The sequence below is a fragment of the Epargyreus clarus genome, unplaced genomic scaffold (assembly GCF_041222505.1).
Source record: "Epargyreus clarus isolate Ecla_fem2 unplaced genomic scaffold, WU_Ecla_fem_2.2 ptg000019l, whole genome shotgun sequence".
NCBI classification, from domain to species: domain Eukaryota; kingdom Metazoa; phylum Arthropoda; class Insecta; order Lepidoptera; family Hesperiidae; genus Epargyreus; species Epargyreus clarus.
In genome coordinates this window covers 15,555,995-15,568,460 of record NW_027332227.1, presented here as the reverse complement: position 1 = coordinate 15,568,460, position 12,466 = coordinate 15,555,995, and the positions used below count along the sequence as shown (strand labels likewise).

Below are 12,466 nucleotides of genomic sequence, written 5' to 3'. Positions count from 1 at the left end.
TGCACAAGAAATTATTAAAATGCCCTTCAATTCAATAGAAACCGCTTAATCTCTATCCCAAGTTTTAAGCGACTTTACAATCCCAATGGCGATCGCTCAAACCAATTAAAACTGAGAAAGTTCCAGCTTAGAAAAGCTAACGTCAACGCGAATAGAGGGCAACCTTCAGTCAGGCGCAGAAAGATGACGTTAAAACTAAATTATTACCGAGCCGTCGCTTACTCGCTCCGTGGCCATTCAATTTCCCCAGCTATGCATCTCTGTCGTCGCATCGCCTTTGACTCCGACTGCATATTTTATAAAACCTTTCATCAAAACGCCGCGGAAAGCGCTCTAGTAATCGCGCGAGCGAGACGAAACACAGGGTGTCAAAAGCGGTGGGGATAAGACGGCAAAGCTCCCGCAAAGTACACAGAATGCAAAAATGGCGCGGCGACGAGTGACAACGTGTCAGAGAGGGGGGCGCGACGCGTCACGGAGGCTCAGTTGATCGCCGACCGCCGTGCGTTACACACGTTTCGCGCAGTGAGTGATGATGTGCTGACACGGAGATTGGATCGTGAAGTGATTGTGTGTGACCGACATCTAAACTGGAGAGAGACAACGTTTTGTGGAGCAATATGCTCACGTCCAGCAACCAGTACCTGCGACCGGATTACCTGTCGCCCCTGCCGACCACGGTAAGTTCGCAAGTTTGTATGTAAAACACCTTACAGCGCCCGCGGGTAAAAGCGTTCAAGTTCACTCTTTCGGGAAATTGGAGCGCTGAATATTTAAACGGTTTTCCCTTTACTATACAACATATTTTGCATAACACATTTTAACAAATTTGTATGATATTTACTTTTGCCAACTTACTTTGTTTGCAGAATAATGTTTGTAAAATTGTTTTAATGTCTGTAAATAGTTGATTTTGTTTCTTAATTGGACGTCCTCGCAAAAAGATTTATGAATTATAATTTTATAGCCTTGTTTCGATGATATAAATTGTAAACTTAAAACATTATTTTATTTTAATACGTATATGTGAGGCGTTATCATAAAATTATAATATCAATGCGAACTACATATTACAATTTTAATAGCACCCAATCTACATAACATTTGATTTAAACGTTTTAAATTAATTGTGCCATTAAGTTCCAAAAAAATCTACCGCCTATTTTCGTATGTCAAAATATACCTAGTTTATGTAAATTGAAAGGTTTTTAACATTAAAAGTTAATCAAAAGTTTGTAATAAAAGCTATAAAAAATTCAGGCACAAATAAATAAAACTTAAAAGGAATATTGACGAAACAAACTAATGGAATGTAAGCGAAGGAATTAATATTAAAGTGAATAAATTACACAAATGATAAATGGAAAGATAAAACACGTAATATTTTTTCAAGGAAGACATTCAATTTGGAATGATTGATGGCAACGAGATTATCCAACTTCGCGTTAGACCGCAATCGGATTTACGACGGGCGATGAGTTTTATATGTATTTTCGTGAAACTATTACACTATTGGGTATATAAGCAATCGTTTCTAGTAAGTCGTAAGAAGCGTAGACAACTTAATAAAACAAGAGATGTAAACAGATTTCTCCTATGACTCATCCTTGTAGCTATGAAAATCTATTAATAATCAATCTATTGGATGTATTGCTTGCCAGTTAGACACTTGACAATTTCTGTATTCTAGAAATTATCTTCGATCTTTTGTAGACAAAAATTAGAAACATTAATTGTTAATTATATGCGTCCTTTGGAATTAACAGTTGAATAAGATCTGTCATTTCTGTAATTTTGTTTACATTTTCTCGCTCAAACCAGCTTATCGTTACTTGGTCACGGTGAAACAAACGCCTCCACTATGAAATATTTATAACTTTTGACATAATGATAAATTAAATTAGCCAAGTCTCGCCGCCAAATTGCTGAAATTATAATGTAAATTTACATTATATATTTATTGCTGTTATTTTAATAATTCACTGACATCTCATTTACATTTTTAAAATGTAAAACTTATTTAATAATAGTTTTATTGCGTTGTGTAATGACACTAATGGACAAGGAAGTTATGACGCACAAATATATGAAAGTAGAAAATACTGCTATTACAATACATAATTAACATTAATATTTGAATAATGTTTATGTAATAAAGTTAAGAGTACAATAGTTAACAACGTAAAACGTGATTTAAATTTATAATATAAAGCAATTCGTTATAAATATAAGGTGAAATTTAATTTAATTGAAATTTAACGCCCGACGAACAGATTAAGACTTTATTTAGGTAATAATTTAAAAATAATTACCTACTTAAACTGAATTATTAAAATTGCAGTCATGAAAGTAATAGGTAATTTAGAAGATAATAGATTTTTTAATAAAATTCAAATTGAATAATTTGTCTTGTGTCTTTTTACCTTGCACCTCATTATCTCACTATGCTGTAAAGAAGTTTGTAGGTAATTTTTAGGAGCTTTAAATTTTCTTCCATTCTTATGAAAAGCGAGATAATTAAAAAACTGTTCAGACACTTGATGACAACCCTTTTTATAGGGAGAGACTTGAAGCATACAACGCGACCCAATACTAAATCTTATTATGGTAGGACCACCGTAGCACATAAACATTTCCGCGACCTCCTACTATTCATGGTTTCCAACTTGTATCTTATTTTGTTACATCGAATATGTTTAATATTTTTATTTAATTACACACATTTCTTTTTGCCGTAGCTTGGCTGCTTTACCCCCCGCGGCATCCTTAGTGTACACTTTGCGACCCCCAGCGGGCTACGAATAACACATTAAAAAACTGGAATACAAGTTAATTAGCAATCCTCAATGGGTTTACAAATCACACACAAAGTTTAGGTTAACACTCATTCTAATGTCGACAATTGGGAGAACCTAACGTGCCTTCTGAATCATGAAAGTGTGCTTGTTTAGCCATTAGCGGTCATCTGTCTATCTTGCCATCGCGCCTGACATTGCTATATTTTATAGATTATCACAAACCTACAAGACGCAGGTTTATATCAGTTCTAATTTTAAGGTCTTCAATGTAGAACCCAGTTAAAAGAATAATAAACAGAAAATCTTGCAAAATACATCCAAATATAATCAAAATACTTTAGTGCTTAGAAATGTCGCCTGGGGAAAACAATAGGGATTTCACCCTAATATAGGAAGTTTTGAATACCACAAGAAATTTAGCGACAACAGAATTTGGTCAACTTTTACGAATTTAGTTTGCACTTAATTCATCTTCATTAAAAGATACCAACATCTAGACATCAATAGTATACCAATAGTATCAATAATAGATAGTATTTAGAGTAGATCAGTGTGCAGATGCAGTGCAGAATACTGATTCAGGTTGCCTGCGATACACTTCGATAGTAATCCATGTCTGACGATGAATTTAAAATAAGATAACATAAAAATTGTATGCGAAATATTATTCGAATAAGAATTCACGGATTTTCCTATTTTATTGCTGAATAGGAGTAGCATATAACCTGATGGTAAGTGATCGCTAGCACAAATCTATAATCAACCCTAAATAAGATTGGATTTGAGGATTAAATTATATCTAAAAATTATATCTAATGTCTATGCTATACCTCACCCTTTAAATCAAAAGATAGCGCGTAACACTTTTGATATAAAATTAGTAGAATGCAATATGTGGCGCTTCATTCGAGCGAGGTTTATTTTTCTTTACCTATTTTTTTATTAGCCACTGGTTTTGATCCTGTGACTTACATAAAATGCTTGCGATAAGATTTCTAAAACATTAAAGAAATAATGAATAATAAGACAAATTTCTTAATGTAGATAATGCTAAACTTAAGCTTTTTTAATAATATTTAACCCTTTGTAGTTAGATTATGGTGCTTATCATTCCCGACAATTTCTGCCTTATAATAGCAGTGTTAAGCGCTGTTTTATGGTGATTTGAGGCTTAGAAGGGTTAGAAGTAATCATTTACCATCAGGATCATGGATTGAATGTTCGTTTCCAACTTGAATACTATAAAATAATGAATTTAAGTCACCTAGAGGAGTTTGTAATTACCCATAAGAGTACAATAATTGGTGTCCTAAAAATTTAAGATGATTCTGTGACAATTTAAGATTTATCTTCAAAAACAATTGCACTAGAATTTATAAATTAAAAAAGTGTTTTAAATTTTAATGCTCTTTCATTTTAAATATCGTTAAGAACATGTCCAGTGTGCTTTTACTTCGTAAATACATAAATTCGTCTAATAGTTTCATATAAAACGTCACATACTTTATAATAATGTCACCAAAGCACAAATATAATCATAATTTATTGACTTTGGCAATTTACATTCAGGAGCTGCTTCACTTTATTGTCTTCAATATACTACTGGTACAGACAAATACAATGCGTAATAACTTTAGATCGTAATAAAAAAATATACATAAGAAGCTTTATCATCATACTTCGCCGGTAATAAATATAATATTTACTTGCCAAAAAGGTCAACTTTTTATTCCAAAATAATTAATTATATTATTGTAATCTACTCAAGATCCTTTGCTATTTAATAGTAACCCTTCATTCTAATAAGAATCTTATTTACTAAGAAAATTCAATTACCCTTTATCTTAGCACATTCAAATAAATCTTTGCACTCAACGGCCCCGTTAAGCCGCCATTTGCACGCAAACACTGAACAATGGCATAATAAACATAAAACAAAATCATCCCCCGAATACTCATTCAAACTAACGCCGCCGTGATAATAGACGTGACAGCGCGGGGCGCGCCGCAAATTCAGCGGCACAAATTGCCCATTTCACTGCGAGATTACATCATGCGGGAGCCGAGTGAAATGTCAAGCGGGGCCGACGGCTGCCAGACGCGCGGATAATGGCGCGTCGGCCGCGTGATTGGACAACCTCCCCCGCCACCCCCGCAGCCTTTGTGCCGTCACTCGTAACCCGTTTCATATAAACCTCTTTGTTGCAGCTCGACGCAAAAAAGAGCCCCCTGGCGCTCCTGGCCCAGACCTGCAGCGCGATCGGCGCCGACACCCCCAACCCGAAGCTGATCTCTGCCGCGGAGAAGGCCAGCAAGAAGTACGACGAGAAACCCGCGCACATGGACAACAAGCCCAGCTTCAAGCCTTACGAATCGTGCCTCACAGCGAGAGAAAAGACTAGAACGCCCGAAGACAGATCGTCGTCGGTCAACGCCCATTCGAAGACACCCTCTTCGAAGGGAAGTGCGTCTACCACACCGGTGCAAGCGCGCTGCGGCAGCAATCAGAGTTCCTCATCCCAGAGAACCTCCCCGCCAGCGCATCGCAAAACTCCTTCCGAGAAATCGGACGAAAGATCTAGCCCTCTACATTCGCCTACACCAGCCAAATCAAGTTCTGATTCTATTAGTTCGTCATCTAAGTTACCTTACACACCAAGCTCTTTACCGTCCAGCGTAGACACCAAAGAACATTCTAGCTTCAAACCAAGTGTACCTGTAACTTCATCTGCGTTCCTAGGTGGAATACCTCCCACCGGATTCCCTCTACCAATGGATCTGATGACGAGTAGTTTGATGGCAGCGCAACATCATGCGCTTAAAAATGGCTTGAATCCTTACTTAGCGTACGCTAGAATGAAAGCGCCTGGAAGTGACCTAGGAATATGCAGAGACCCTTACTGTACCGGATGCTCTTTAAGCTCACATTTGCTCAAGTCTGCCGTGTGCCCGGCGGGTTGCTCACAGTGCGATCACGCTAAAACACCATTTCCATTACCAACTAGTCATCCCGCTGCAGCAGCATACGCTCATGCTCAGTTAGCCGCGCTGGCTGCTGCTTCGCAACTGCCTTTCGTGTGCAGCTGGATGGCAGGGGATTCAGCGTACTGTGGCAAAAGATTCGCTACGTCCGAAGAACTCTTACAACATTTGAGGTCTCATACGGCTAGCGGCGAATCTAGCCCGAGCCTGTCCATGTTGAGTGCAACTCATCCACTGCTCCAAAGAACGTATCCGACGCCGCCTCTATCACCGCTGACGCCACGATTCCATCCATACAGCAAGCCGTCTCACCTGGTGTCCTCGCCACCGCTCCCGTTCCCACTGCCGCCGCACCCGTCGCTGGCGGCGTACTTCCCCTCGTACCCGCTGTTCGGACCGCGACCTCTCCACCCTTGAGGACCGTCGGCGCTCCACGCACATAAGAAGGGGGGCGCCGATCACTAACGCCCATGCCAAAAGGACAATCGGGACTACGGAATGTGTACATATAGGCTAGTGTTCTCGTAGTTCCAGTCGGCTCATATCATCGACGGACGTGACGCCCTGCGGGGCACGACAGCTGTGATCTCTAACTTGTAATATTCATAGTGTTTTAGTGCACTCCACGAGCTCGCCTCTACGCTTGGTCCCGCGAGCGCGGATTATTTTGTAGTTAGTCTAACGAAATTTTTATGTACCAAATCTATAGTATGTAACTTAAATAGTTTTTAATTTAAGTTGTTGCAAATAATTAGTGAGGATTGTTAACTGTGTTTGTATTTTTTTTAATTGACACGTTTTAGTATTTTTGCCACTACGCAAATGTCACATATCTCAATGTTTAATGTTTAAATCGTATGCGCTAAAGAATAAGTATAATTTAAACGTAATGTTACCGTCATTAATATTCCCTTTATTTGTATAGTGATTTCCCATTTTAAACGAATAACATCTCGAGTTGCGAACACACTTTAATTTAAAATTTACATTTAAATGCTTGCTTAATGGCACTGTGTTTTGTAAAGAATCATTGAGATAAACTATTGAAGATAAATATAAATTGTAAATGAATACGACGAGAAACGATAATTGCGTGTACTAGATTCTTGTAAAGGACATTGTAATATCTGCAATCGATACTGTTGACATAAAGATTTGTTGTTATAAAGGACATTAAATGGAAAAAAATATACGTAAATATTTAATTTCAAACTTGTTTTTGTTCACTCTTACCTTACATATGAACACACAATACAGAGAATCTCTGTGTATGACAGAACAATTTTGTATACACAAAATATAAAAGTTTGGTAACGCCTAATAACGATATCTTATAGGTGTAAAATTAAGCTGTAATATTATGCACCACAATACTAATGACGTCACAACAGATTGCACTGTTAGCGTGGTTGTAATTGTAGGCATAATAAATGAAATGACCACAGCGAAGCTTGCTTGCGTCTCTATAAATTAAATCGTATCTTACATATAGAAGACACATTAAATTGACAAATATCGTCATAAATCCCAAAGAAACTAGGATTATTGGTTTCCGTTCGCATTAAAGTAAATTAGGAGAGGCATAAAATAAATAGCTTTCTATTTAGCAAAGTGGTCTTAGAACACCAAACTTTATTGATCGTAAAACTTGAGTATTACGATAAAATTATTCGGCGTCGACCATTCGCAATAGAATGACACAGACTAGTGTTTGGTTATGATAAAACTGTTTATATTATCAGAAGCAAAGTGGAAAACAATGTTATTATGTTCAAATACACACCAATATAGTGCATCAATAATAGAATAGTAATCAAGGAAAAATACGGTTTCTACGCTCAAAATTTTGTGTTGTGGATGCCATTTTCACAGACAAAAATGGATGTACACATCCAAATTCAGTAAAATATCTATATTGATCATTCTATAATCTTTCTAAGTCTGGCCGAGAATCGAACCAGGGAACGTCTACGTGGTAGACCGGGACGGTAACCACTTCGTCTAGCTAGTCACTAGTAACTAGTTGAAAGTATTTAAACGTTAGACCAATGATGATTTAATTAATGATGACTGTTACAAGTATGTAACATAGTCGTAATTTTATCCTTACACAGATAACGTCATCTTTGTGAATCATGCAGACTAAGTCTACCATTACAATTACATTTTAAGTTATATGCGGTTTCTCTTACGTATCTACATCATCATTAAAATTTGTCTTGTCCTGCTCTCTAATTAAGGGGTGAATAAAATATTATTTTCTCTCGACAATTGCGTCTTATGTTTCACAGAGCATTTCATAAATGAAAATGTTTCAAATGGTCCTTTAGCCGGTCCTAGTTCTGCTTTTCGTCATGAATTTTGGTCTTAAATTACATGTTTATCATTTAGGTTGATTTTGATTTTCGCTTCTATGAATACAAATAGACACACAATAATTAAAACGTAAGTTATGATATTTTGGTTTTATCAGGCTAGTAAATGGGAGTCATTTTGAATTGTGCTGAATTGAATCAATAGTAATTTGAAGGATAAATGGTGTCTCCATTTATCCTTCAAATTACTATTGATGATAAGATTTCTCGAAGAAAAGAAAATTCAATAGACCTCTAATTGTACGTCTGATCTATATCCAGTAAACCTTACTTCAATAGCAGGCACTTAGGTTTGCGTGTGTAAATGACAGATCGTAGCCAGCGTCTTGCCCGTAATTATTTCATCGCCGCCAGCGAAATCGGGCTTTCATAATAGACCGTCTTGTACAGATAATAACCACAAATCATTTTTCTCGTCTGCATGAGTCAACTTTGCAAAGCCATAATTAGGTACGGCTTCCACTATAATAAATTATAAGCAATTTATCTGTCCGTCTGTCGCCATAGATCACGGGTTGCGGTGCATTTGCTAGCGTTGAAATATTATGACCGATGTTCGGTAGATGTAGCATTCGTTGACGCCTTAATATCAGCAACGCTATCATCTTTCAAATTAATGTTATGATCGTGCATTAACTCTGAGTTATGGGGAATGCAATTATTCGGATTGTCTCACCAAATATCATCTCTCTTAGGCACAATTGTATTATTGGAATGGTTATTGTGGTAGTGCTTAGTATCATATATTAACACAATTCTTGTTTCGTTATTATTTTCTTCATGCTGAATAATATGAGGTTCTCGTTTTTCTTACTTCGGCAGGCTATTTGTTTTATTAATTAGATTTCGTTTTGTTACTTTCGTAATTAATTTGGATTTAATGTTACGTAGGTACAGTTATTTATTCACGATAATTTCTTAAATATGTATAATAAATAATATGAAATTATTTTATTACTGTTTGTTGGTCGTAATAAAAAATCCAATTTTCATAATTCTTTTTATATTACAATACTAAAGAAGAATTAATAAAATGATAATGACAATATTAAATTAAAATGATTCATTATTTGTCTGAATGTTTAGTTTTCGAAATAAATTACCTATGAGGAGTGGAAGTTCATTTAAATAGCAGTTACTTTCCAGTTACCTACATAAGCTACAGTTGATCTCAACATAGGAAGTGTAAATATTACTCGTAAGAAGTCACGAACGTTTTTACGTAAAAATACATGATATAATAATAAAAAAAATGTGCATGCATAACAAATGCAAGTAGGTACGTAAGTGAGGGTACGCGAGATAACGGGGTATTTTTCTAATAGTCCACCTGATGGTAAGACGCTACTGCCGCTCAAGGATATCTATAAACAACCCCTGATCAGGTTGGATTTATATGTAACGTTGGCCACTGAAGCGTCTTCTGTGGACTTAGTTGGAACGCCTCAGATAGGCTTAAATCGGAAGACAACAGCACTTAACATAGCTGTCATTAGGAATTGGTGTGGCAGTGGTGCTTCCGTAGTCGAACCACAAAGGGTTCAACCCATCCAATTGATGACATAACTGATTATATAATGCTGAAATTTATTTTAATCACTTATATGTCTACCAAACTGTTTGCCTGTACTTAAACCATAAATAAAACCGTTGCCCTCATAATTTGAAATTTATTACGCAAACAGACAGCCAGTACCTACCATAATTTGATACATTGTACGTATAACTACATAAATTGCAATTACGTCGACATTGTAGGAATGGTATTTAATACACATTAAAGGTGGGTACTAGATAAACTACATAGCAATAACTAAATTATCGACTCAGATGCCAAGATAAATGTTGACTTAATGTTAATAGTTTCATCTTTTGAAATTGACCAATGAACGTACAGTTGTGTGATGAAGGCTTACTACGTACAGAGCACCTTCGATTAAAAAGTCTACTCTTCTTTCGCTGGATCACCTCTTAGAATGACAAGAATTAGGCTATAATCCACCGTTTTAGGCAAGTGCAAATTGGTAGACTTCACATGCATTCGAGAACTTTTTTAAAGATCACTCAGGTATGCTGTTTCTCTCATGATGTTTTCGTTCGCCGTTAAAACACAGAATAATATTTTTTTGTTCTGTGATTAAAGTAAGTGATAACTAATTTCTAATACGCGCCTAAATGAAACATCAGAGGTGTGTGTCTGATTAGAACCTTGAACATGGTAGTGGTTCAGCATCATTCGAAAGCAGTGATAGCCACTAGACTAATCATGCTAGAAACAATACAGTTAGAAAGTTTATCAATTTGTTTCATTAAAACTAAAACCGACTAAGCAATGATGCCGTCTAGAGCTGAATTAACAAGATGTCGAAACTAACTCTTTCCGGCAGCGAAAGTTAATCCAACATAATTTACGAGCGCCATTACCACAATAATGCCGGTAATGTTAATTTAACGTTTTAATTTTGTTAACGTTAACATTTTAAGTTTTTTAATGTTAATTAACATATTAATGGTAATCTGCATGTCCCGTTGAGAAATATGAATAGTATAAAGTTGGTTTCCGGTTGTTTGTTTTATGGTTTTTTAATTGCGAATTTGTATGCGCATTCGGTATTTATTTGCTAACATTTAAATTTCATCTTACTGTTTATAGCTTCATGTTAAAGGTGAGATTTCATCACATAAATACCAATTTGTAAGCACTTACATACAATATTGCTAATTAAAGGATGTGTATGTAAAGATAGCGGTTACCTGTCAAAAATATTTATCACCTGTTTCAACCGTGAAGGAAAACATCTTAAGGATGCCTTTACGGTCTATAATACGAATTAGGGACGACCTTTGCCCGACGACGACGTTGATGTAAACTATTTTACCTAAGTAGGGATCAAATTTCATATATTAAAAATGTATGGCGAATGAGTTGGCTAAAAATCCTGGCCAGACTATGATTAAGTCAAAATTCAAAAATGTCTAGTATGAAATGTATTGGGCATTTTTCTTTAGTTTCTCATATGTCATTAATATGTAAAATTTGATCCTTATAAACAACAATAAAATGAGATAATTTCGCACATGGAGACAATTAAATTAGGTTCGTTTTTAAAAATAATATATTTATTTTCAAAAATACGTAGATTCGTGTAAAAGAAGAAATAATATTTATCAATAAATGTTTAGTTACTATTATGTTGCATTATAAACATACCTTTACTTTACAACAATAAAATAGCTATAAAATTAATATTGAACTCATATGCATTAACACCATATTTTGGTAGAGTTTTATTTCGTTATGTTGAATTAAACATGTGTCATTTCGTGTATATAATTAATTGATTTTTAGCATTAGTAAGTCGTAAAAATCCTATAAAGATAGAGATGTCAACATTTTAAATTATTATTTTTACGACGAGTATGGTAAAGCGAACTCTACCATTGCAAAGAATCTAAGATATGAATTGGAAGCGTTTCTGGTCATTCAGCTATTGTTTTACATTTTTTTATTAACAATTAGAGGTACGTGTGCCATTAAAAGGGTATTTTTGAAGGTGCTAGGACACCCTGTGGTTTAACTCTGGCAGCACCACAACCGCACCTATTATTGCTTAATAACAACAACATTAAGCGCTGCTGTTTTCTGGTTTGAAGGGTGTGGTAAGGAACACATATCTACTTTTCCGAGGCATTCCAGCTTAGTCCTCAAGGGTAGCGGCGCATCTGTGGACGACCTCGAGTAGAAATATAATCTTAACTGGGGTTGATTACAGATGTCCATGGGCGGCAGTAGCCAGGTGGACTTTGTAGTTCTTCTAAGTTATAAAAACGGTGTTCATAACAAAGAGTATTGTGTTACTGTACCTACTCAAGCGTAGAAAAGAAGCGTTCGTTTAGGGTATTTTACAATTATATCTTAGATTCAGGATTATATATATAATACGCTCAATGTCTATAGATATGTAAAGTACGTTTAGTCTTTACTAAGATGCCTGAAGTGTATTAATCCGCACTTGGCGTTACTGTTCTTAGTGAACGAGGGACCAAACCCTTACCTTCTAACAGACTTGCCCAGCAGTGGGACACTAAAGGATAGTAATGAACCCATAATTGGCCAAAAATAAAACATTCAAACTTAACCATACCTCGATAAAAACTTATCGCTATCATCATTAAACGCCGATTATCGACATTGTCAAACGTGGCCCGTCACTAACCGCTAGCCTCTGTCGGGAAGATCAAAGGCGCCGCCCCTTTGACGCGCCGCCACCGCGGTACAGGCACGAAAAAACGTTTACGTTAATTTTAAAG

The 12,466-nt window shown here is 36.0% G+C and overlaps 1 protein-coding gene across 1 annotated transcript; it reads left to right on the top strand.

Moving 5' to 3' along the window:
* Positions 1-437: 437 nt before the first annotated feature.
* elB (zinc finger protein elbow B) lies at positions 438-6,992 on the top strand. Its single transcript, XM_073083399.1, has 2 exons — positions 438-680; positions 5,007-6,992. Exons 1-2 carry the CDS (start codon positions 621-623, stop codon positions 6,195-6,197), a joined length of 1,251 nt encoding a protein of 416 aa, XP_072939500.1. The 5' UTR covers positions 438-620; the 3' UTR covers positions 6,198-6,992.
* The last annotated feature ends 5,474 nt before the right edge of the window (positions 6,993-12,466 follow it).

Excerpts from the sequence above, each read along its gene's own strand:
- elB (XM_073083399.1), top strand. The coding sequence starts at position 621 with ATGCTCACGTCCAGCAACCAGTACCTGCGACCGGATTACCTGTCGCCC. Across the intron at positions 681-5,006 it reads TGTCGCCCCTGCCGACCACG|CTCGACGCAAAAAAGAGCCC; the intron begins GTAAGTTCGCAA and ends TCTTTGTTGCAG.